Below are 26,496 nucleotides of genomic sequence, written 5' to 3'. Positions count from 1 at the left end.
GGCCTCAGCACAAGAAGGACATGGAACTGTTGGAGCGGGTCCAAAGGAGGGCTACAAAAATGATCCGAGGGCTGGAGCAGCTCTCCTATGAGGACAGGCTGAGAGAGTTGGGCTTGTTCAGCCTGGAGAAGAGAAGGCTGCGGGGACACCTGATTGCAGCCTTTCAGTACTTAAAGGGAGCCTATAGGAAAGATGGGGACAATCTTTTTAGCAGAGACAGCAGTGACAGGACGAGGGGTAATGGTTTTAAACTAAAACAGGGTAGGTTTAGGCTGGATATAAGGAAGAAATTCTTTACAATAAGGGTGGTGAAACACTGGAACAGGTTGCCCAGAGAGGTAGTGGAGGCCCCATCCCTGGAAACATTCAAGACCAGGTTGGACAGGGCTCTGAGCAACCTCATCTAGTTAGCGGTGTCCCTGCTTACTGCAGGGGGGTTGGATTAGATGAACTCTAGGGGTCCCTTCCAACTCAAAACTTTCTATGATTCTATGATTTCAAAATCTGCATTATAAAAACACTTGAAATCATTAGAATTTTTCTTAGTCTTTCTAAGAAACTGAACTTGGAGCTACCACAGTATTGTAAATACAAGCATTTAAAGAAGGTTATTCATGAAAACATACATTACTATTTATGGGTATTAAATCCACTTGACATTGTCTGTAAATTTATTTGCCCTTTGATCTGTTTCTTCATGCACACCAAGAGTTTTAAACAGTATATTTATAATACGTTAAATACTGAAAGCAAAGCACAATACAAGATAAAAAATAATTTCACGTGAAAATCTTTTCTTATCCTATAGAAGAAAGAAATCGCAACAAGCGATTTCCTTATGTAAGCAACAATTTTCATTTAATTGCATATGTGTGCCCAAGTAATCTACTCTGCCTCAATGATGGACCTTTATTCTGCCTTCTGTATTCTCAGCTAACACATTCCAGACCATCACTTATCCAATTTTTAAATATAATCTGCAAAAGCACGTTCAAAAGCATCCCTGCACAGCCTCATTATTAATTACACAGAAGGGCTGGACAACATATTTATAAATATTTGCTGTAAATATATTTCTACCACTTTTATCTCAAATATAGATGAAATGGCCATATTTAATGAAAAACAAACCAAATAGACCCTGCCCCTGAAAAAAAAAAATCACAGTAAAAGTAGCGATATGGCTGTTGAATGTCCAGAAAGTTAAGTAACCTTTTGAAAAAGTTTTTGAATAGTTTTTTCCCGATGGCCTCTTTCTTCTCTTCCAAAGGACTTTAATTACATTCTTATCAATTTTCACTGAGACTACTACAAGTGATAAGGACCAGAAAGTATTAGTTTGCTTGCAAAGTCCACATGTTTATTTCTAACAAGCCAAATCTTTTTTCTCAAAAAAAAAAAAGCTTCTCTGATCTGTTTTCTCTTTACTGACCGAACTCATTGATTTTTAACCTGACTGCATTATAGAAAAACTATCAAGTGTACACTTAAACATACCCATACACAAAACAGAATCTTTCAAAATCAGGCAAGAAATAGGAATGAAATGAGAATGTACTTTTCTGTCAGTATCATATATTAACAGACTACGTCATAACACAGAAAATAATATAAGCTACTTATCTCACTGACTGTTTAAACCCAGCTTCAAAGCAGCACAGATTTAGTTCCCTTGTGTAGTAGACAATACGCTATTTTCAGAAATTTGTAACACTGGCTGCACATATTTCCCAAGGTTTGCATGCCTCATTGTGGAAGCTCAGAATGACAGCCACTACAGCTCACAGTAAAGGAAAATTAATTTCTCTGTAGAGAACTATAATATTCCTTAGTCCTTAAACTCTAATATTGAATGTCAAGACATACCTGTGAACTTCAGGAGGTTCCCTCTGGATTTTAGAACTTGCCTCCACAACCTCTTTGGCTACTTTTCCACTGCATTAAAACATGAAGTAAATATTCAAGCAAATACTAACATAAGCTCTTTACATGCCAAGCACTATACATATACAAACAATTAAGTTACATCAGAAGGAATAAAAGGAAAAGGCAAAAAAAAAGCATCCTGTGTAGTGGATATGTAATGTCCCAGATTAAAAATTCTGCTGACCTCTTGTCTGCAAAACTACTGAAGAAAGAGCAACCTTTTGTAGTAGAACACTAGGAGTGGGACTGGACTGTCCCACTAATGCACCACTGCTCCAGAGCTGCCCAGTTTCAGGGGGCATACAATCTCTACATTGGCCAGGCATCCTTGTCTTCACAGAAACTGCACCAAAAGTGGAGCCCTGTTCTGGTGAAAATGCTCTTTGACAGAAGTCTGCATGAAGCCTCCAGTTTATTTTATAAGTGACACTACAGAGACAACAGAAGACCTTCCGTGTCCTGACCTGGATTAGCTGTGAACAGGTCCTCAAGAAGGAAAAGCCCTCAATTTGCCCTGAGTAATTACTGACGTTTTCTCTTACTTTCTGAAATGGTTTACCATGAAAAACAAACAGCAAACACTCACCTATATCGAAATCTACTTCCTTTAAAAAATATCTTGCTGCTTGACATGGTCTTGATCTGACTGGATTTTGCATACCTTGAAGGAAAAGAACAGAGGCTGTCATGTTTTCAGCACAGAGGGAACCTGATAAGCAAAAATAAACAAGACCAGCGACAAGCTTTGTTATTTTTATACCACAAAGTAATATTCAATAATTGGTCTTTCCAACTTTTTTTAAGGCCTTCCTTTATACAAATTAGAATATAAAGGATACATGAAACAATTCAGACAGCACAGAACCACTGAACATAAAATGAGTGATTACCCAGATAGGAAAGCAAGAACATTAAATGCTGACACATGCTGCATCTCTAGGGACTTTAATTCACAAGATGAAGTAAAGACCATGGTATGCCAAAAGCCCCTAGGACATATTTGCCCTAACACCACCTTGTTTGTGGGAAGATATGGCTATTTCCACTTTCAAAGAAATAATAGAGAAGCGGTAACACTTGTTCTCCAAAAGTAGTTGCACTTACGATGTCTCTACACAGTCAACTCCTTAGCAGCCTGCATCATATCCTACTGCTTATCCCTAATCATGAAGTACACAGCAACCTTTTATCGCAGGCTTTCACCACAAAGATCATGGAAGAGTACCACAGACACGCCATCTCCTTGAAGTTCTCTGCCTTCAAAATGGTTAACTGATTTCATACCGACTCTCTCATTCCAAGACACTAGTGGACAATCTTCTACGATTTATATCTACTTGAAAATGACCACAACAGCCAACCCTGAGCCTGGATCGAGACAGGACTAAAGTTCTGTTTTTCAAGACATGCCAAGAGATTACAGCTTTATCTTAAATTCCAAGTCTCAAGCTCTTCTAAGCAGAGAAGACCAAATCTAACAAAGGCAAAGTGTCATTATCATTACTTACCTACACAACCTAGATACGTCTGTTCTAACCTAATTAGCATATCTTGTTGCTATCATACAGAACATAAACAGACAGGATTTATCTAATGCTGTTAAGTAACCAACAGTGCACACTGTACAGCTCAGTTTCTCTGAAATGTATGAAATGTATTTGCCGTTTCAAAACTACTACGCTAAGCCTTTATTTACATATTGCTTTGGCTTCAGTTTCATGTTTAGAGGATTGTTGTTATTCTTCTTCACTCTGTACATTAACTATCACTATTTTCCAATCTATCAGCCAAGTTGCTCTCCATTGAATATCACTACCAACCTTCACTTTACTAAAGCAGTCCTCTTTTAAGGCACACCAGAATTGAAACAGGCAAGCATACTTTGAAGAAATCATGCTAAAGAAATAACCCCACAGTGGTGTCCTGAAGACGTTTGGAAAATAGAAAAAAACATGAGAGCAGCAGCCCTGCAGACACCAAGGTCAGAGAAGAAAGAGGGGGCAGAGGTGCTCCCGGTGCTGGAGCAGAATCTACACTGCAGCCCATGGAGAAGCAGCCTGTGCCCCTGCAGCTCACCAAAGACCACACCAGAGCGGATATCCACACAGCAGCCCATGGAGACCCTGGAGCCATGGAGACCCACCCTGCATTATAGCAGGTGAACAGGTGCCCTGAGGGAAGCTGCAGCCCCTGGAGAGCCCACACAGGAGTGGGGTCCTGGAGCTGTCGTGGCTGTGGAGAGGAACCCATGCTGCAGCAGATTTATCCTGAAGGAATGCAGGCCATGGGAAGGACCCATGCAGGAGCTGTTCATGAAGGACACTGGGGCAGGGGAAGAGCATGAGGAGGAAGGAGCAGCAGAGAGAAATTGCTGTGAATGGACTGCAACCCCCATTTCCCATCTCCCTGTGCTCCTGGGGACAAGAAGGACATACAGGACTCAGGAATGAAGGAGTGAAGTTGAGCCTGGGAAGAAACAGGAGAGGGGTGGTTTTACTTTTGTGTTTATTGCCATTCAAAAATAGAGTAAGAAGGTGAGAAACAAATTAAATTAACCTTCCCCAAGTCAAGTCTGTTTTGCTCAAGACAGTAATTGTTAAGCAATCTTCCTGTCTTTATCCCAACCCATGAGCTTTTTCGTCTTATTTTCTCCCCTTGACCTGTTGAGAAGAACGAGTGAGAGAGCAACTGGGTGGGTGTCTGGCACCTAGTCAAGGCCAAACCCACCACAACCATGTATTCGTGACTAAAACCCGAACAGTTAATACTACAACCATTTAGTAATAAGAGCAGAGAGATGATATTCCTATGAGTGTCCCTCAGACATCTTTACTTCAACTACTAACTTCTCTCCTTCAGGTGGAAATTGTTTCCTTTCCCCGTATTTATTTCTATTAACATAAAATAAAACCACTCAAACACTATGCACTGTTTTCCTACTTACATGCACTTCCAATGGAAAACACTTCCTGATATTTTTATTCAGTCTCAAACACAGTAGATGTTAATATAGAGAATTAACAGCTGTATTTTTCCAGCTCATATTTCCTGTTTCTTCATTGAATATATCAATTGAATAGATTATATTGCTGCATTATTGTATCAGTGTTGAAACAAAAGAAGGAATCTTCTCCAAAATAAAGCCGATCATTAACATCCATGTTAGAAGACACGTTCTTCCTACTTAGATATTATTTACCCTTATAGCAGCCCCCTGGCGTTGCTATGCTCCAACATAGAAACAATAATTTTAAAAAAATATGCAAGATGCTCTAAGGAGAGACTAAGTAGCAAGAATAAAAGCTACTTGCCTAAAGGGAAGCACCAATAAACAGATCCAACAAAGTCAATTGAGGGCAGAAAGAACACATAAGAGCTTTTTAATGAGGAATTCTTTTCAGGTTCTTTTTTAGTGAATAGGGATGAAAATACTCATTTCTACCTGTCAATTTGCAGGTTTGTTGTTTTTTTTTTTTTAAATGAGATGGCTGGCATCTGTCAAAATGTATCTAAGAACATTTTCTTTTTTTTTTTTTTAAATCATTGCAGAGATTTTTTTTTTAATCAACTCTTGCTAAACCATGGATTTCAAGTGGGAGAATATTGCCTATCTGCAGAAGAGCCCAGAGAATGAAGCATAACAGATTGTTTCCTCCATTCTCAAGGTATTCAGCAGCATGGCTAAGATTAACAACTGTGTTCCCAGACACAAGTGTAGTACTGCGTTCATCCAACGTCACACTACAGAGCAGCAAAAACAGTGTGCTGGAAGAAGTGTGATTATTCACTGCCAAAACCCACCTGCCTCATTCAGATTTCAAATAATTTATAATACTGACTTGAAATGAAATAATATTCCCGATTAACTTGTATATTTTCTGTTTGCATTTTGAATTCTGTTAATGAAATAGAACATTTCACATTGAACAATCTTCTACTCCTGTGCACTTTTTTTTTTACTTTTAGTATAGATGATTATTTCATTTTACGTACTTGTAAAAAGCCTGGTTCTCCACCCCACATTTCCAAAGATGCTTGCAGGCTGCTGGTGTGGAGGTATGGAATGACAGCACAGCCTTTTTCTAAGTGCAAGGAAAAGAAGGCAAATAAAAGTAATGAAAATTTTGAGTTCTCAAAGATTAAAGCAGCTGTACCTGATGGCATCACCATGAACCAGATATACGGAAGACCAAGTTCTCCTGCACAGCCTCAATCTGTCGTTCACCCACAGAAGTACAACCCGTACATACCCGATACTTAAACTTCCCAGGCAATTGTTTCAGAAATAAAAGGAGATGCTTCAAGGGGGCAGAGAACAGCATAAGTGCAAGTGGCTTGTAGAATAAATCTGTACCAACTATATTCAGGCCAAAACTCAAAGGAGGAAAGTCTCTATGTTCAGTATTCCACATTGCACAGTTGCTGCACTACCTACCATCCACTTGTTCCTGTTCCCTACTTCTTACTGTTAAATTCTTGCAACCACACAAACGGCCCCTGGTACCTCCGGTATTATTTCCTTCCTCCATTTTCTATTGCTCACCTAGATTGTATCCAAAGCCATATTCTTGGCCTGTATCACTCTGCCCAAGGGGAAGAACTGATTATAGCATGCTGTAGGCAAAAATCTCGACAATTTCAAAGGCAAAAGCCCAACGATAGGACTCCTAACCATCTAGGACAGGCTCCAGCCTATTCAGCTGACCAAGATATAAGGAGATGATTCTAATTAGGCAAAAAATACCTCACATTGCTCCAGGTATTGATGCTCATCTGAATTTTCAATCATATACAGACATTGCTCATGCTTTACAGTGTGTCGCTATAGCTTTAGCACTTTAAAATCCATCAGCAACCAACACAGCACTACATGAATGTTAACTGAAAAATGCCTCAACCCTTTGCAAATTAGACACTCTTTCGACAACAGCAATATTCACATTCACTCATACTCTATATTTTTGTTACAATATTAAGTATTGATTGTTTAGAAGTTTGTTTAGTTAAAAAATGTTGTTTTAGTTGATTCTAAACTCCACACTTAAGTTCGGTAAAAATAATAAACACCTGACCTCTTTCTGAGCTCCAAACACATAAAAAGTCTTCCCTTCAAATTTCAATTTATAGACATCACACCTAGAAAGAGAAAAATAATTTAAGTGTAGGAAAAATAGATAGACCTACAGGTAAGAAAAGTAACTTGCATGCAAGTTTCCCTGATTCCCGAAGTCCAATAGGCTGTCAAATGACAAAGAGCCTCAACACAAGTCTTACAACCTGTAGCATAAAAGCATTTAATATTGTAATTTTCTTTGGAGCAGACAACATAAGCCCAGAGTATTTCTTTTACATCCCTATGCACCTTCAAAGAATTATCTGGCTGCTGGAAAATCAAAAGGAAATTGAAACTAGGCAGAAGCTTACATCCACATTCTATTTATTACCCAGTTTGTAATTCCTCTGATATCTTAAAATCTTGGAACATCTAATTTTATTAAGTTCAGGGAAAGATAATACTCTTATCTTTATCCTTACTTGTTTGTGGTTTCACATAACACATCTTAGTAACCGCCTACTTAAAGACAGAACACAACAGGAAGAAAAAGAAAATGTTTCACAGCACTTCTTACTGGGGGCTTGTGAGTTGCAAACCTATGTCAACACTTAACTTACCCAGCGTAGCATACATATGAAACAGCAGTGCACCATATAAAGGCAATACGATGCCTCTGCTTAAGTTGTAATGGAAATTTTGTTGTTACGACAGTTAAAATGGAGACACTGTAGTTTGTCACAAACTTCTCCAAAGAAACTGGATGTCAGATGGTTGAAATGGGAACGATTCTGGAGGCAAAGAAAATGGTATCCCTGAAACTTTTTAACAAGAGTTTTGCTTTAACACTAAACAACAATAACAAGAAAAGCATTCCTGTTGAGAAAGCTTTTCCATTGGAAAGAAAATCTCAGATACTAATTTGGATTTTCACTGTGTAGTGCAAGTGTCAGCTAGTATCAGTTGAAGCTACTAGCACTCCTAGGCCTCAGAAACAAAAGGAGCAGTATATGGTGTTCAGATAAATCTCATCAGAGATTTAACAGCCAGCATAACACTGAGACAGATAAATGGCTATTCCTCTATCACTATGTCATTTTGTCTCTGGTTTGCTTGCCAATGGACTAAATGAATACACCAAGATCTCTAAAAGGACACATCCTTAAAAAAATCATTAAAAACTAAGCATAGTGAAACTCATTTCCCAGAGTATAGTGGATACATGCTTGGCAAGTGCTGTTCTCTCCTCCCTGCACTGGAGACTGACAATACAGTTACACTGTTCTTCTGCCAGAGGCACAAACCACTGAAGCACTGTGACTAGGGTTACCTGAAATTAACACTAGGTAAATTACGGCACAAATTCAGCATTGCTGAGGGCACGGCCAGCTGCTGTTACACCACCTGCGGGAGCTGGTTCTACCTCTCCCTCCAACGTGGCTGAGGCTGAGGCTGCCCAATTAAGTCAAATGTTTTACAGGAGCAGAAAAAAAATCAAAACCAAACAAACCAGGGACAATTGCATAAGTGTCCACTTCTTAAAAGAAGACGCCAAAAAACAAAATTCAAAGGCTTTCTTACCTCCTCCTCTGCTAACCAAATCAGTTCTCTTATAGTTTTCGAATTGAGGTTAATTACATGAGGAAATACCATCATTTTCAAGAGTCAAATAAAGATACAGGTGGACTCTTGTAAACCCTTCCAGACATCTCTGCCAGTAAGTCTCACTGGCGATTTACAGCATAGTTGAAAAATCAACTTACGCAATTCTAGCATTTGTGCATTATGTTGACTAATGCACCCTGTGGAGTAATTTTCACTTGAGGAAGAACAAGACCAAATTATTATTATTATTATTATTATTATTATTACTGTACTTCTCATCTAAGATCCTTTAAAACAGAAACATGATGGGGCAAGAGAAGGAATACTCACGTGGTTCACCTTAAAGACAAAAAGTGAGGTGAAGACAGTAGGAAGAAGGGAAGACGCAGGAGAAAAGACTCTTGCGTATTATTCTACTCTTCCTTCATGTGCTTACCATTTTAATAAATGAATTCTTTTATTCCCCTGGAAAACTACAAATCCAGCAGCTGTAAATCCTAAAAATGTAGTCGTCCCCATTGAGTCCTTGAAAAAGAAAAAAGAAATATAATTCTCCCCTCATTCAATTACATATTTCTTACTGATATATTACCTCTATTTTGTTCTCCTTTTCAAAACAGATTTTGCCTTCAAATTTTACACTTCTAACGAACAAAGACTGCTCTTGGCAATACAGCCCTCATTACTTCCAGGCATTTACCTGAGTAGCAGGATCTTATGCTTTGTTACTGTCTACCTGTAGCTGATGACAATGGAGAATCTTCAGGTGTACTTACCAATTTTGTTGAAAATGTACTTCTCTGTATGACCCATTCTTAACATGCTAACTACAAACGAGGGATTCATAACCTGCTTCAACACTGATATTTTTTCAGATTTCACAGTACATTGTTCCTCTGAGAGATGTTGTGTTGGAAGTACTGCTGACAGACAACAAGCAAGCACTCTTGACTAAAAACCAGAATATATGGTGATACTTGCCTTTCAAATAGGAAAGACCATTTTAAAAATTTTTAATTCCACAATAAAAGTTCTGACTTATAGTTTTTGAGCAATGATTCAAGTGAGTTTCGAGTTAACTGGATTTCTTGTCCACCCCAAGTTCCAGAATCACAGAAGTACAGAATGTTAGGGGTTGGAAGGGACCTCCGTCCCCCTGCCGAAGCAGGGTCACCTACAGCAGGCTGCACAGGACCTTGTCCAGGCGGGTCTTGAATATCTCCAGAGAAGGAGACTCCACAACCTCCCTGGGCAGCCTGTTCCAGTGCTCCGTCACCCTCAGAGGGAAGAAGTTCTTCCTCATGTTCAGACGGAACTTCCTAGCAAAGTATATGCGAAATTCGACGCAGCTTTAGGTTAGAGCTGGATGTTTAAGAGCACTCACCACCATAACAGCTAACTGGACAACACTGTAACTGATCCACCAAATGACATGGTATACAAGCCAAAGTAAAAGCAGCAGTTGAGACATGAAGCAAGTAACACTAAAAACACACACTGCAGGTTATGCAGATAAAACCAAGTAATTAAACATGCAGGCGTAAGGGATAGTCAGAATTGGTAACTAAAATCACCTTGTTACAGAGAACCACAAAACAGCAAAGTAGAGAAATAGGCAAATATATATGTGGTTCTTCCCTCTGTACATTTCTTTTCTGTTCTTCCTAAAATTTGCATATTTTGATGGTGTTTGAAAAACTAAATTGCCAAGGACTAACATTTTGTTACGTCTTCTGGACAGAATAACACTGAGTCTTGAAAATCCTGGCAAACAAAATATTTCACACCTGGAGTATTTAGAGAACCTTTTGCATTAAACGAAAAGAAATTATGAAGTATAATGCAAAGCTTTTGTCACAATATTCTACTACATTCTCCCATGATGTTCTGCTTCGTCTGGAGAGCCCTTTATTTTGATTGATGCAGAAATGTCAACCACTCAATGATCTTCCAAGGCTTAAATGTAATACGTAGTTCCAGGGCAAGTTCTGTTATAAATTACTTCCTATTTGTGCCTGGGTATAAAACAGAGCTAAATCAATTCAATTAATGGCTTTTTACTAAATGTTAGTAAAAAGAACTTTTTATTAAATGTTAGTAAAAAGAACTGTTACCTTACAAGGATGAGGATCAACACCATAAGTTTCCAAAGAATATGCTTTCAGGAGCAAGTTAAATTCAGCAACAGCTGGACTCTGACCTCTGAAATTACAAAAGAAACAATACTTTGACAGCAAAAAGAAAACAGGATAAAGAGACTTCTTGATTGTAAAGTTTAAATACCAAGAAAAGGAGGAAAGAATAGTTCTTACTGAAATACAAACTATTTCAACCATGTTCTGTTTATAATATAAACACAGAAAACTTTTCACATGTTTTCTCCTGCTGAATTGTACAGTGCCCGATGTTTTCAGGTAAATTCTGATGTTTTCTTCTCAATCCTGAGACAAGGACATGTTACACAATTAACCAAAGTTATCCAATATCCTGCAAGTATTTGTTGTCTTTTCATATACACGCACATCAGCCTGAATATGAAATAAACCTCATCATCTTTTTTCCACAAACTCTTGCTCTCCAACTCATTTAAAAGGATTGCGCAGATTAACAGACATTCCTTCCAGCACAGGGTATAAACACGGCAATCATATTACACTGTCTACTCAGATGCATGCCTAATTATAGCAATGCCTGTTACCATCATGATAGTTCAGAATCTGCCAGTATTTCCATTATATGCCCCTATTTTTAGTGTGTCTATAATCAACCATGAATATATACTAAAGCCTGAAACACGGCACACAAGACTTGAGTTCTAGAGTAAGTTTTGTTGTTTGATTTTTGCTCTTCTAACTCCTGCTGTTACAATAAGCTCTAACACAGATTTACAATGCCTATTTGTCAGTGAAATGTTCTGAGTATTGTTTTATTTATGTATTTGTATGACTAGATTACGTGATTCTGAGACATAACACTGTTTTGTGACAATAAGCAGTGCTTAGGACCTTTAGAAAGCCAGGCTCATAAAAGCTTCTCATGACAATTATCCAAAAAATGAGACATAGATAAATCTTCAAGGAACGCAGCAATAGTCATGCTTCATCTTAACCCTGCATCTGGGGGGCCAGTCTCACCCTGTGACCAATGGCACCCAGGAACTGGCATTTAAAAACTGCTCTGTGCACTGCTGTAGAATAATTTCCCTGTGTCTTATGCCCCAGTAACAAGCATTGACACACAAGATTCAGTATCTGGCCCAAAGTTCAGTTCAACAATTAAGACAATGTCTACCATGCTTGTAGATGTCAAATCCTGTACTGAATGGACCGAGTTGATACCCTGTAGCAGTGTAAATGTCATGAACCTTTTCTGTGACAAAGTTTTAATTCATGCTCATTTGTACTTCACTGCTCATTGTCTCCCAGTCAAGTCCATGATACTTCTTTGGCTTCTTCCACAGGTCTTTTGGTCCTCCTTGATCCCACACTACCTGTACTTTATTTTGGACCACATCTTTGTTGATGTTTAGCTTTTAAAGAAAAAAACCCACACAAGATAGGAGAAGAAGTGCCCTTGTTTCTCCTTCCTTTTTTGGTCTCTTTCTCACATACCTCTTTCCAATGGAGAAGAACACATATCAAGTGGAACATCAGGAACTACAAACGTGCATTTACACAGCTAAATATTTGAGGGGCAGACAGCATGCAAGCAGCGATTAAAACAAAAATGCTTCTTTTGCCCGGTCAACTTCCTAACCGCTCTACTAAACTTTTTTGCTCCCTTTTCAATACCAAGAAATCACAATTTTAAGTGTAATCACAACTGTTAAGACCATAAATGAGCCTTTCAAAGGCAACAAGTTTGTTTCATGTACCAACCAACTACACAGGACAGAAGTAGTTAACTAACTTGACCTAAATTACTTAGAAAGCTTATATTGCACAGTGAAAAGCAACACAAATAGACCGTTTGATTGCTTACTGGAAATTGGGTCTTACAAAAAAATACGAACACAAAATCTGTATTTTTCCCACCTCCCTTTGCTGGTACAAAGGAAAGCAGTTAGTCTTCTGGTTTGAAAGGATCAAAAAGCGACAAATAGTTTGGAACAATGTGATTTTGGGGTTTTGGCATTTCCAGAAGGGAAAAAATTAAACTGCAATTATTATTAAAGAGACATATTAAAAAAGAATTAGCACACTCTCCTTAGCTATAGCCTCTGAAACTATGCTGTCTTTGTGCACATCAAATGGAATAAGCTGTGGTACTTGGAAAAAAAAGGAGAAGACATGGACAAGTTTGATCTTTTTGGATTACAAATGGCTACTGTGCAAAGCCTTAGAAGAACATCACAAAGCAGAAGAGTCAAGAGCCGTATCAAATGAAAAATCATCATTCATCCCTTATGAAAGGATTAATGTTCAAGCCCTGATCACACACTTTTTCATCTGTAACTTAGCAATAAAATTTTCCTCACTAAATAAAAATGTAACTATAGCAAATCCTATCAGCAAAGAAAAGGCAACGCTTCTTTATCAGTCACTGATTTAACATTAGATCTGCCTTTGTTTGGCTTTGTAAAAAGCCTTTAAGCTTTCTAACGCAACGGCCTTACACAAAAATGTATGGAGTTTCCTCACTTATGCAAGTGTTTCAACTAATGCCTCTTACAGGGGAAAACCCGAATACTTAAGACAATGCATCTTTGCTTTGTTGTAACTCAGTTCTCTCAGGAAAGTCAAGTCTCTCTCTATGTGCATTCACTCCTTTTGACGTTATATCACTTCCCAATTTTTTCACTACGTATTCAGCATTAAATGCAAGATGCATTCCCTTTCCATATGTTGCAGTCACTATAGCACCCAGCTGCAGGGTCCCAAAAGTTTTGAACAGGACCAGTAAAAGAAATTGTTACACTGAAAAGTTTCTGTATACCACACAAATAATAAAATGCAGATTAGCTGTGAAACTTGAGCTCCACAGTTATTAGCTACGAATTAATGGTTCATCCTAGGAATCAATCAATCTGAAAGTTCCTAATAAAAATTTAATGAAACAAAGACTTCAATAGAAGACTCAGAAGTCTGTAACACGCTCTGTTTTTTCCTTTAGGCTCGTGAGAAGTACACAGTAAATGATGTACAAGCTCTGCCTATTCCCCACAGGGCCCACAACTCTGAACCACTTCAAAGGCCAGGATGCTCAACAGGGAATACTTCCAGGGTGTGCCACAGCAATGATCTACTTGTTTTGCTGGCTGCCCACACCAATTCACTCTAGAATTTTCTCCCTTTCACACCTTTGCTTTGAGGTTTGTATCTTTTACAGACTCAAGCAGTGAAACTTGGTGAAAGTCAAGGAGGAGATAGCACAAGACTGAGCATTAATTCCTGTTAATAAACAGGGAAGACTATATAGCAATAACAGCAAAGAAACAGTGTTTTCAATGCTATTCTCAGTTTCTTGCTTTCTGAATGACAGTAGTGAAGTCACTTCACCTGTCTTCTCTGATTCTCTTACTGACATATAAAGTGCCGTGAGATACTACTGTTAACATACTACCACTACTAATAAAAGGCATAATTATTGTCCATCCTTTTGCCTTGTCTTTACGTCAAACAAATTTACTTGCTACAGAATACACTAGCAATACTGGACTTGAGCATGCCCTATGCACAACTAATTTCTGGGTATTTATGGTCTGTAAGGTGTTTCAATGTAATTAATTCAAAGTGTAAGTAAGTATACACATAATGATCTGGTCTCTAGAAACATTACGAATTCACCTCCATGCAAACCACGGAAAAGCAGCAGCCATAAAGCTTTAAAGAACATAGGCTCAGTCTCCATCAAACACCTTTCGTCCTGCCCTACAACTGCAGACAGACTTCACTGCAGTCTCAATGAAGTGAGTACTTCAGGAAGGATCTTGATCTATGAAATATTCTCCTTGTTATATCCCAGATCTTGTACAGGACATCACACAGGGTTTCCTTTTAACCTAAAGAAAAGCCAGAAATTTGCATAAAGAATCAACACGTTTAGCTACACCATATATTGATCATGGAACACACGGCTAAGGTTTTGCTGTTGCTCCTTTAACTCTTTTCACAGGTGATTGAGACTTCAATTGCTATACAAATATACTGCTAAAGGTCTTGAGCAGTTTCTACTTTTCTGCTCAGGAGATTTTGGCAGACTGTGGAGACGTTTTTAAATACAGTCTGTCTGCTAGTGTTTTTAGTCATGACGAAGGTGCTAAGGAGGACTACGTGGTACTGAAACAAAAATCTGCTACAGTTATCAGTATTTCAGTTGTACTGGAGACAATAGCACAATGGTGGTGATCATTTCAAAGAAAAGCATTAAATGAAGACACTGGTAAACAAAATTATGTTGTAGGCTGTGGCTCGGTTGTCAGAATAGCAAGGCCAGGCTTTTCACATTGCCCAGGCTCCCTTGAGCACTACCCGAGCCACTTTCGGGGAGAGAAAAGCCTTTAAAAGGGTCTGCATATGAAAACAGACCTTATCACCTGGCAAGCAGTTGAATTGCTGAAATGTTGCTGGAACACAGAAAACTTAAAAGAACTGGAAAACACTCAAATATCAATTTTAACTCATACTGGAAAAATGTGTTTTCTCTCAGACAGAATTCTAGGACAAGAAAATGGTCACTTAAAACAATAACTAAACTCCTTTACTGAGTCTATTAAATCCTTATGGGTTTAATTTTACACCACGTACACTAATGACATGTGCCACCTACACAACTCCTTCTATCAGAACATTTCAAATTACTTGTGTGCCTTCAGAGATCAGGCTGAGACAGTATCTCTGAAGTCTGTGTTTAGGTATTTCTATTTAAACTTTACCTTGTAAGCTGATGCAGTGACACAATAGCTTTAAGCCTATTCAACAGACAGAATACATTTACAGAGCAGATGCAGTTTTAATTTACTTATCAGTAATGTGAAATGTATTCCCATGATGCACAGACATCTACTGAGCTATCTGTTTTTAATATCACAGTAGATTTATCTTTCTAGTCCAGACATATCTGGCCTGTAAAGCCTTCTCCCAAATAAAGAAGAGGTGGGGAGGAAGGACAGGGGCAGAGCAAATAGGTTCTTTCAGCCGATGAAGAAATTTCTACATTGTAGAAATTCACAGAGACATCTGAATTTAGCAGTATGCTAAATATACAGAACCTGAATCCAAACATCACCATGAGACTGGCAACAACTAGCTTGGTAAAGAAAACAACACATCTGTGGATCATGATTATGACCATTCCTCCCAGGGGTGGAAAGAAAAAAAAAAAAAAGAAAATAAAAGAAAAACAACGAAGTGCATGCACATAGACACATACACAAAATAAATCTTTCCTAAAGGTAAAAAATTATCAATGTTACAACAAAAAAAGTTACCTTTTTCAATTCATGTATCCTTTGTACTGAATACTTCTTGGAATTCCCATTAAAAGAAAAATCACATATATTGATATATCTTTTCACATTTTCATTGTATCAGATGGATCTTTGGCAAAAGGGGAGGGAGAAGACACTTGTTCTGTCTGTGAAGTCCCTTTCTCTAGATTACTGCTACAACTGCATCTTCCATTAAAATCATGCTTAGGTAAAGCTGCTCCTCACCATCAAGCTTACGGAAATACTCTCTGTGCCTTACAAACACCAATCCAACAAAACAGCATCTCCCTCTTACCATTTTCTAGTAAGTGCATCCAGAAATACAAGTACATTTCTGTTAATTTTATTTGGTTTTAAGCACTCTTTCATAAGAAAACAAATGGTTGAGAAGAGCAAAGCTTTGGGGAAATCAACACATCATTCTTCAGGCAAAGGACCAGGTGACCAGGAGAACTTGTTATTTCAAACTTCTAATAAATAAACACTCCAGCGATCTCTCTAATTCAGTCAAATTGTAACTGATAAGAATTACAGAGTTAAAGAATACAACAGGTAATTATAGCAGAATAGAAACAAATTATTCACCTATTACAGCAAACACAATGGCATTTTAATACCAAATTCCTAAATTAGAGAGAATTAGATAATTGTGAAGCTGCATTGATGTGTGCCAGTGCACAGCCTGATCTAAATGCTTACACTGGGAAACTGTAAATAAGCCAGCATGGGCTATCAAGGCTGAAGAGAACATTCAGTGCAGTCCAGGGCTGTCATGTAGGTGGGATTCCAAGCAGCCGTTACCACTGTCTGCTTGTGAACTCCCACTATACACCATCATAATCTCCAACCCTCCTAAATCCTTGGTGTGCTTTGTATAGCTCAGAACGACAAAGGCTTTGGCTCCTTAGGCCTGGAAGTCAGCTATCCCTGTAGCCCAAGTCTGTTCTTTTCCAAACTCCCCCCTCACCGCCACGCAAACCTCAACAGATCTTCAGTCTCCAGCAAAGTGGCCTCTGCCTCCTGTAACGTGACTTGCAAGATTTGGAGCACACCATATGTCCATCCGATCACATTCCCTTCGTGTATATGAGGCTGTTAGATACCACTGTGATTAGGGTAGTACAAGAAGCTAAATATAAAGCGTAGAGGAGTGTGCTGCCAGCAGCATAAAAGCAGATAATATGTAGTTTTAACTGCAAGAAGGTCTTAAATAAAATACAAGATCCACCTTATTCTGGACTTGCTAAACAGGAATTTCGTTTTAGCACTTTTTAATGTATTCAACAGCATGGAAGAAGTTGCTTTAATCTTGGACCAAGTGATATTAACACCCACAAAGAGAAGAATTTTCTAGCAACCCTTTTCAAGCCTTCTAGGACAGCCTCCCAGAATACACTCTGATAGTAACATTTGTAATTACACTTGCCAGTGGCTCCACTGACAGCTCCATGTCTGCACAGGAGATGGAGAGCCAGATCAGCATAGACCGTGAAATCCTGTACTCCTGCTGGTACCAGGGTCTGAGCACCCATGATAACTGACAGCAAAGGGAATACAGAAAGAGTTGGAGCAGCAGAGGAAAGTTAGAAGTGCTTAAATCACCACCAAGTAGTTACAGTGTACATGATGCAGCAAAAGATGAAAATGTCATATGCCTTTCAAATAAAATTTAAACAACACTTCTCATTTAGCTTGGACTAAGCAAAAGCATTAATTTGCTATTCAGGGTTTCAAGAAAATACTACCCTTTAAAGTTTAAATTGCTTTTGAGATAGTTCATAGCAGAATAGGGCAGTGATTTCATGCTTCCAGAGGCAACTTTTTCTTATCCAGATGTCCCCCTATATACGGCTTTTGCAAAAGCTCAAGTATTTGATATGCACAATGGAGATGACAGCCAATTCAGTAGTACTGAACCTTCTCGAACTTGTATCCACACTGGCCATCCCAAACAGTAATAAATAACTTGCATTTACCTATATGAGGTCAGCCTGGGAAACAGGTATTTGAACAGGTCATGTACCTCTATAATTTACTGGACAAAGTTAATGTTTGTGCAGGGCTTTCAAGATAAACTAATGGCTGTTTATATACCTCTTTCAGATAAACTACGTGGTATAATATTTCATATCAGAAATAAGTAAAAATGGATCATTAGTTTTCACGTTGGATACAAAAAAAAATTAAAATATTTTCAACCACTGAGTCCTTTGAGGAAAGAAAAAAAGGGGAAAAAATCCCATGATGCATACAAATATAAATTCTCTTGATAGGGATTTATGTGAGGGCCTCGTGGAGCTCTGCCTGACAGGTATCTTTCAAAAGTCTAGGGATATCATCAGAGTAACAGATGTTCTGTTAAAGCATATAAGATCTGATATAAATTCACAAGAAGGAATTTTTGTCTTGGAAAAGGGAGAAAGGAATGTGACTGCACTAAAAACATCTCATGTTTTGTTTGGTTGTCTGAAGCAAATCCCACAGTTGCAACAGAAGTCAATTTGGAACTAGTACCGACACAGGTGCGTATGTACATACAAAGTCCAGTCTTTTGTAAGATGAACTCACAAAATCCAACAGCAATAGCTAGAAGCAGAACTGAGCCAGGTACTAATGCAGGTTGCCCAAACAAACAAACAGCACTAATTCTTCCATGGAAAAAGTACAGTCGTTTTGGAAATATCTGAAAGGAGCAAACTCCTGATGTGCTAAAATAAACCATAACAAAACAAAACTTCAAATCCCAAAGAGATTATTAAGATCACCTGAGCAACCTTTCATGTAAAAACCTAGTAATCCCTGCTGTTATGCTTGAAGAATTAATCTTTCACTCAGCCTTCCTCTCTTCTGCCTAGAAGATTTCACCACTCTGCCTAACCTCACTTGATGGATTAGTTCTGTTTTGAATCTATGCAGAATTCTTCACTATATTTGTGTTAAGCTGGGGGCTTTTGGTCACCAGAAATGAACTAAGGAAGTATGAACTAATTATCTTCAATACTGCCGAAACAGATGAGAATTGAACATATAGTTCCATACACATTTGTGTGGAAGTCAAGTAAAAGTAAGTTACTTTTAACTTGGATCATTTTACTGATGTGATTTACAATGCAACATTACAAAACACTTGCACACATCTAACTAAAAGGGTAAGGGGCATGCAAGTGAACAACCTGGGGAAGGACCTTAGTATTCACTTCACTTGAAGAAGGTAGACCAGAATACACTCACAGAGTATCTAGATTTTCATGGCCCAAATCTTTTCCAGCCTGTTAAGAGTGGTAGGGAAACAGAAATGTAAGCAGCTGTTACTTCAGTAGCTATGCTCTGTTGTAACCATACCCAAAACCATAGCATTCGAATCAACTATGAATTCTTTTAAGAACAAGTCTCTAAGTCTCATTAATTCTTTGTGCATCCTCACATATTCTAAGATTTTAAGTCATAAGAGCATTATCTCTCCACCTTCTAGCAGTGCTTCAAAAGAAATGGAAAGACAGGAAAATGAGAATATGTACCATGATGATACCAAGGCAGGCGTTTGCCCCACCAGTGGTAAGGTTCAATGGAATTATTCCTGCACCTCCCCCCTTCTCAGTGAGGGAAGAATAATTAATTAAAATTCACAAGACAATTAATAACAGCTCATTAAAGCTGACATGCATTTCTGTCTATCACATCTATAATTTTGCAATTTCCACTTATGTGACAGTGGAAAGTCACATAAAAGGCCACATTTCGCTAAAATCCAGTGATGTTCTTGCAGCCACAAAGGATAAGAAATAGAGACACCATGTCATACATCTGTTTTAATTAATAAGAACAAGGCTTCTAAATGACACGAGTCACTAAGCCACTGGTAGCTGTCACAGTACCCTACTGCTGCTTCCCAGACATTCCCCTCACTGTCTTCATGCATCTTTCAAAAGGCAAATTATGCCATCATGCTGTTGGACAGAATAAAAAATGTGCCTAGTGGACAGGCTCGGAGGACGCAGAGACAGGGATCAGAGAAGAACCAGCCCCTTCCAGGCCACAGAGCTTTGGTTATATGGGAGCCTGCTGCAGGAGAGAGATGCCTTGATCTTTGTTTATTTACACGTGTGAGGAAAACAAACAATGAGACTCAATTGCAGTGCTGAAACTCAGAATTAACTCTTCTGAAGGCAGCAGAATGGCAGCTGGATTAAAATGGCTCTTAAGTCTCTTCTGCGCTCCTCACATTGGCTCTCAGCTAATGCACCACTCAAGGATCTTGTCAAAAAAAGGCCAGGGGAACATTTTTTCAAGCAGCAATTATAAAAATACTCACTGAGCAGCAAAATATTAATTCTTATCAGGAAATTCAGCTTGCTGAATGCAGTGAAACCCATGTGCCAGACAGAACCTTGTAAGCTCAGTGTTTTTTCTAATCATCTTTTTTTTTCCAGCTAGACACAGAAATCTGATCCTCTAGCATTAGACCTTTCTATATATAGTTCACTGTATGACACATGTATTTTATTAATTTGTACTCCTAGAACAGAGATCCATGGAATTAAATATCCGGAAAAAGGTAAAACTTCTACGTGACTAGCGAATATCTGATGGAAAAAATGTAACAGGATGATCAGTTTTGGGAAGACAGATCTACAGTGGAAAAGCGCCAGACAGTAGCTATCCAGAAAGCTCTCTGTAACCAGATAAATAGGTAAGGCACACCAGATGCTGACGTAAGCAAAAGAAAACAGAAAAGAAAGAAAACCGTTCCTGAGGGCTGCAAAGAGCTATAAGCCACTGAGCCTAATATTCATAACACACAAATTGGTAAAATCTAGAATAGAAAGAGAATTAAGGAACATATACGTATAAATGGGATATATGAGAAGAGTTCTGCTATAAATTATAGTCATGCCTCAAACACCTCCTGGAATTCTTTGCAGAAATGAGCAGATCCACAGGATTGGATGGTATCAACCTAATTCAACCTAAATCAACCTTAGGTAATCAACCTAAAATTGGATGGTATCAACCTAACTTCTCAGTTACTGAGAAGTTAGGTTGATACCATCCAATTTCCAAAAGGCAAATGAACAGCGTACCTCACCAAGACTACTGAACAAATTCAGGGGACACATTCACATGCTGAGCAGCAACTGATGGGAGGAATCCATGACTGGGAGAATTCCAGCAGGACCTGTGCAAAGGCTTGTAACATTTACTGTCACAGGATCAGCAACATTACACTAACAGGAAAGGGGGTTTAAAAAAGGAGCTACAAAATGTTCGTGGTTATTCATAACATAGGAACTAGCAGAGTAAATTCACAACGGATGGGCACAAGAGAAAAAAACAAAGCACAAAAATACATCTCTCTCAGGGCTACAAAACATAAAAAATACCAGCTTTGATTAACCATCCTTCATTCCCTTCTCCTAGCTTTAAATAAATGACTAGCCTGTTACTGAAACACTGAATTGATCAAAAACTTTTCAATTGTACCTTGGCTTAATTGATGAAAGATCTTGGTTATTAAAGGTTGAGTTTATTTTTTGGAAATCTGCAGCCACTGTATCGAACAGTATTGAAAGTAAGAGAAATTCTGTCTTCTTTTTTAAAAGGCTGTTTCTATGGGTCTGCATAAAGCACAGCTTGGACTGCTCTAAAAGTATTAGATGTAGCTGTGCCATTTAAAACATCGTTTCACTGAAAGACATACAAAAAAATTCTACCGATTTTGGGAAGGGAAAAAAGAGAAGATGCATTAATACTGGCAAGCTTACTGCTATGAATGTTGCACTTTTGTTGAACAACATATTTGACACGCTTCTGAAAAGAAAAAAGTGTGCTTTAAGCTTTAACTCCTCTGAAAAGGAATTTTTCATCTACTTTTTTTTCCCTCAGGAACTTGGTGCCTCACCATCTCATTTCTGTGTAAAAAGTATTCATATACTTAAGCAAAGTATTTCACATATATCACAGTATGAAATCAAAACACAGGGGTTTTAAGCAAGTGCAAAGAGCATTGTAATCTTTGAACAAAAATTGTCCTTCTACTTCCTGTAATTAATCGCTTCCTTTCATCTGATTTTCTTCACTTCCTATTCCTCTCCCAAGTTACCCAAAGAATACCCTCAGCTAAGCGACTGGAGTACCATGCAAGCCACTGCTGTCACCACTGTGGATGTCATTCGCTGACAATCCTGAAGAGGGTATAGTCGCACAACGCACGCTACTTCTTTCCTGAAACAGCATACTTCAGGGACACATCCAACTTTGAAACCAAAAGACTGATTAATCTATCTGTCTCCGTTCCCCTTTGTCACACTACTAAAAGTTTAGGACAGAAAAAGATCATGCAGAGTTCTGAACCTCACCTCCTTAGCCTTCCAAAGAAGTTATATAAATACATTTCTCTGCAATTCATCACTATATTACCAACCTACAGATAAAATAACATAATTACAGTTTGAGTAAGGTCAACACCCATTAAGAATTTTATAATTGCACTACATACAGAAATTTCACAGCAAAAGACGTGTGACTCCTAAATGAAAGATGTTATTCCACTAATCAATCACAGCAGTACTCATGATGTGAGCTGCTCCCACTAACCAGACCTACATTTCAAGCAAATGCAGTCTAAATCACCAGCACACATGCAGGAATCGGCTGTTTAAATAAAGGTTAACAGGAAAAGAAAATCCACTAAGCTGAACCTGCATTTTCAAATACAGCATATGATACAGTATATTGGTAAAGCATCTATTATGATCCAAGGAACTAACCCTCCTAAGGTAACATATACTACCTGGAAACAGACAAAAGTATTTCTTAGCTGTCTTTTTACCAAACACCCTTCTAAATTACCTGAAGTCATTTTTATGCATTTCAGCTATTTTCTTCTCGAGCTTTTGTGACTGCTTGGGAAAAATCTTAAAGTCGCTGATGTAATTCTCTGGGTGTTCATCAGGATCATAATCACCAAGCTCAGCTAAAGAGATCCAAAATACAAAACAAAACAGAAAAATGCAACTGCAACATTAGTTAATACAGGTAAAAGTCAGTAAATACAGTGTAATTGAAGATACTTCCATAATCAGTAAGAATCCAGCACCTCTCAAGAAATGATACTTTGAAGAATTACTAGTTAACTGAAAGAACAAAATCCTTATAACTGCCAGTCAACGAGTTGCAAGTGAAGTTCATGGCTTAGTAACTGTAGCAGTACTTAGCAATCCTAAACCATTTTCTGTGGCAGAAACACGCTCTGTAGAACACAGGCATTGGTAATGTTCCCCCTTTGATTACTTGTCATTCTGCTACCAGGCAGAACTAAAACAATGCACTTCAGATTCTCTTGTTTTTTCACACTGATTTATCCTCGCTGATATTGACTGATTTAATTCTGTTCTAGCAGAGAAACACAGACTCTAACATTATTTAAGGTGGCTCACGGTATTTGATTCCTCTTCTAAAAGATGCATCACTTAAGTACCCAAACATGAAATTTATTGTTTTCATTTTCTAAATAAGCCTCTTTTGATTTGGTATAGACTCAGTCTTGGTTTGGATACGCTGCCTTATAATGCATTAAGAGTTTAATTCATGTTAAAGGCAGAATGCAGTAGACTTCCACAATACGACGTCCCTAATCAGACATCTAGTGCAATCCCAGACAACCTGTGTGCAATCCCAGACATACACCTGAATTTGGCCCTAAGGAAATGACAGGGAGAGACAGGAGGAGAATAAAAAAAAAGGAAAGAAAAAAAAGACTTTTCTCCTTGAATTACATCTAGTATTTTTATCAGAGATTCCATAATCACACAGGTCTCCTTTACCATAAGAAAGGGCACTGAATGACACTTTTCCCTGCTTAGTTCAAATGGTTGGGATACATTTACATTCTGGATTCAAAACAGAATTTTGCTTTGTTTATAACTTGCATCTAATACTGATACCATACCTTTTCACTTCAATGCTAGGACAGCCTGTTGTTTTTAAATATCTTTTAAGTTCCAATTTGGTTTTACTTGGACAAATGGCTGAATTACTTAAAACACTTTACAGTGGATGTCAATGCAGGGAAACCATACAATTAAAAAAAAAAAAACCAATGTAAATTATTGCTAGCAGTGTTCCCACAACAGTTTCGAGTTTCTCTTTATATACTGAAAACACCTATGAGTTAAGTATTTAAGAAAGCCTGCTGCTTGTACTTACCTTGGACAATACAGGCACCCAGGTAGGCAGCATCAGAAAAAGAACACAGCAAACGGCCATGGAAAATGTCCCTTTTTATTTGTAGATATAGGAGGTATCTGAAACAGAATTAAAAAAAATTAGGACACGATGTGGCATCTTTTTGTAACAGATCTAACTTTTCAGTGTGAAACCAGTTGTGCAACTACTCTGGATCTCTCTCCTGCTACCTTAAACAGCAGGAGAAAGAAGCAAAGCACAACCACAGGAAAAACTAGATGTAAGACAAGAGATTTTTCTCAATAACAAAGAAACAATGATAGCAGAAGTAACAAAAAACCCACTAAGAGACAGCACAGAGAGTACTTTATTTAAAACGTACAGCTGTTACGATGCTCATTAGTAATGTGAAATAAATGACAGTAATGTAAGTTTTTTTGACACACCTCCTCTCATCAACTAAAGGTTTTCACAAGCCACCCAGCTGCTTAAGAGCTGCACCATCTCCCTGGAAAAATAAACCATTTAAGCCTGATAAAGTCAACTATCTAGAGGGTGCTATCAGACTCAGTGGCTTCTGCAGACCTTCAGGACATTCATGGCTTCTTCAACTACATCAGCAGCAAAAGGAAGGCTAGGGACAATGTGGGGCTGCTGCTGAATGAGGTGGGTGTCCTGGTGACGGAGAATGCGGAGAAGGCAGAGCTACTGAATGCCTTCTTTGCTTCAGTCTTCAGTGCTAAGACTGGCCCTCAGGAATCCCAGGCCGCAGAGGTAAGAGAAGAAGCCTACAAAGAGGACAACTTTCCCTTGGTCGAGGAGGACTGTGTGAGGGATCGCTTAAGTGATCTGGACGTCCACAAATCCATGGGCCCCGATGGAATGCACCCACGAGTGCTGAGAGAGCTGGCGAATGTCATTGCTGAGCCACTCTCCATCATCTTTGAGAGGTCCTGGAGGACACGAGAGGTGCCCGAGGACTGGAGAAAGGCCAATGTCACTCCAATCTTCAAAAAGGGCAAGAAGGAGGACCCAGGGAACTACAGGCCGGTCAGCCTCACCTCCATCCCGGGAAAGGTGATGGAGCAGCTTATCCTGGAGGCCATCATCAAGCAAGTGGAAGAAAAGAAGGTTATCAGGAGTAGTCAGCATGGATTCACCAAGGGGAAATCATGCCTGACCAATCTGATAGCTTTCTACGATGGCATGACTGGCTGCGTAGATGAAGGGAGAGCCGTGGATGTTGTCTACCTAGACTTCAGCAAGGCTTTCGACACAGTCTCCCATAATATACTCCTAGGGAAGCTCACGAAGTATGGGCTGAATGAGTGGTCGGTGAAGTGGATATAGAACTGGCTGAATGGCAGAACTCAGAGAGTTGTCATCAGCGGCGCTGAGTCTAGTTGGAGGCTGGTAACTAGTGGTGTCCCTCAGGGGTCAGTAATGGGCCCAGCCTTGTTCAACTTCTTCATTAATGACCTGGATGAAGAGTTAGAGTGTACCCTCAGCAAGTTTGCTGATGACACCAAACTGGGAGGTGTGGTGGATACACCAGCAGGCTGTGCTGCCGTTCAGCGTGACCTGGACAGGTTGGAAAGCTGAGCACAGAGGAACCTGATGAGGTTCAACAAAGGCAAATGCAGGGTCCTGCACATGGGGAGGAACAACCCCATGCATCAGTACAGGCTTGGGGTGGACCTGCTGGAGAGCAGCTCTGTGGTGAGGGACCTGGGTGTCCTGGTGGACGACAGGTTAACCATGAGCCAGCAGCGTGCCCTGGCTGCCAAGAAGGCCAATGGCATTCTGGGATGCATCAAGAGGAGTGTGGCCAGCAGGTCGAGGGAGGTTCTCCTTCCCCTCTACACTGCCCTAGTGAGGCCTCATCTGGAGTCATGTGTCCAGTTCTAGGCTCCCCAGTTCAAGAAAGATGAAGAGCTACTGGAGAGAGTCCAGTGGAGGGCTACAAGGATGGTGAGGGGACTGGAGCATCTCTCCTACGAGGAAAGGCTGAGGGAACTGGGCTTGTTCAGCCGGAAGAAGAGAAGGTTGAGAGGGGACCTTATAAATGCTTACAAATACCTGAAGGGTGGGTGTGAAGAGGATGGGGCCAAGCTCTTTGCAGTGGTGCCAGTGACAGGACAAGGGGCAATAGGCACAAACTGAGGCACAGGAAGTTCCGTCTGAACATGAGGAAGAATTTCTTCACTCTGAGGGTGACGGAGCACTGGCACAGGCTGCCCAGGGAGGTTGTGGAGTCTCCTTCTCTGGAGATATTCAAGACCCGCCTGGACGCTGTTCT

The 26,496-nt window shown here is 39.2% G+C and overlaps 1 protein-coding gene across 4 annotated transcripts in view; it reads right to left on the bottom strand.

The window, feature by feature from the left end:
- FRMD3 (FERM domain containing 3) overlaps window positions 1-26,496 on the bottom strand; it is a 153,256-nt gene that overhangs the window by 24,003 nt on the left and 102,757 nt on the right. For all 4 annotated transcript variants that reach the window (XM_075411166.1, XM_075411169.1, XM_075411167.1 and 1 more), the window contains 8 exons: window positions 24,219-24,316; window positions 22,863-22,986; window positions 10,699-10,786; window positions 9,021-9,109; window positions 6,999-7,062; window positions 5,920-6,008; window positions 2,513-2,587; window positions 1,867-1,935 (listed from right to left, as the gene is read on the bottom strand). In XM_075411166.1, coding sequence (XP_075267281.1) covers window positions 1,867-1,935; window positions 2,513-2,587; window positions 5,920-6,008; window positions 6,999-7,062; window positions 9,021-9,109; window positions 10,699-10,786; window positions 22,863-22,986; window positions 24,219-24,316 — 696 coding nt within the window. The remainder of the gene's footprint in view (window positions 1-1,866; window positions 1,936-2,512; window positions 2,588-5,919; window positions 6,009-6,998; window positions 7,063-9,020; window positions 9,110-10,698; window positions 10,787-22,862; window positions 22,987-24,218; window positions 24,317-26,496) is intronic.

The sequence above is a fragment of the Opisthocomus hoazin genome, chromosome Z (genome assembly GCF_030867145.1).
Source record: "Opisthocomus hoazin isolate bOpiHoa1 chromosome Z, bOpiHoa1.hap1, whole genome shotgun sequence".
In the NCBI taxonomy this organism is placed as follows: Eukaryota; Metazoa; Chordata; class Aves; order Opisthocomiformes; family Opisthocomidae; genus Opisthocomus; species Opisthocomus hoazin.
The sequence above is the reverse complement of the archived record's forward strand: the minus strand, read 5'-3'. Positions and strand labels throughout refer to the sequence as shown.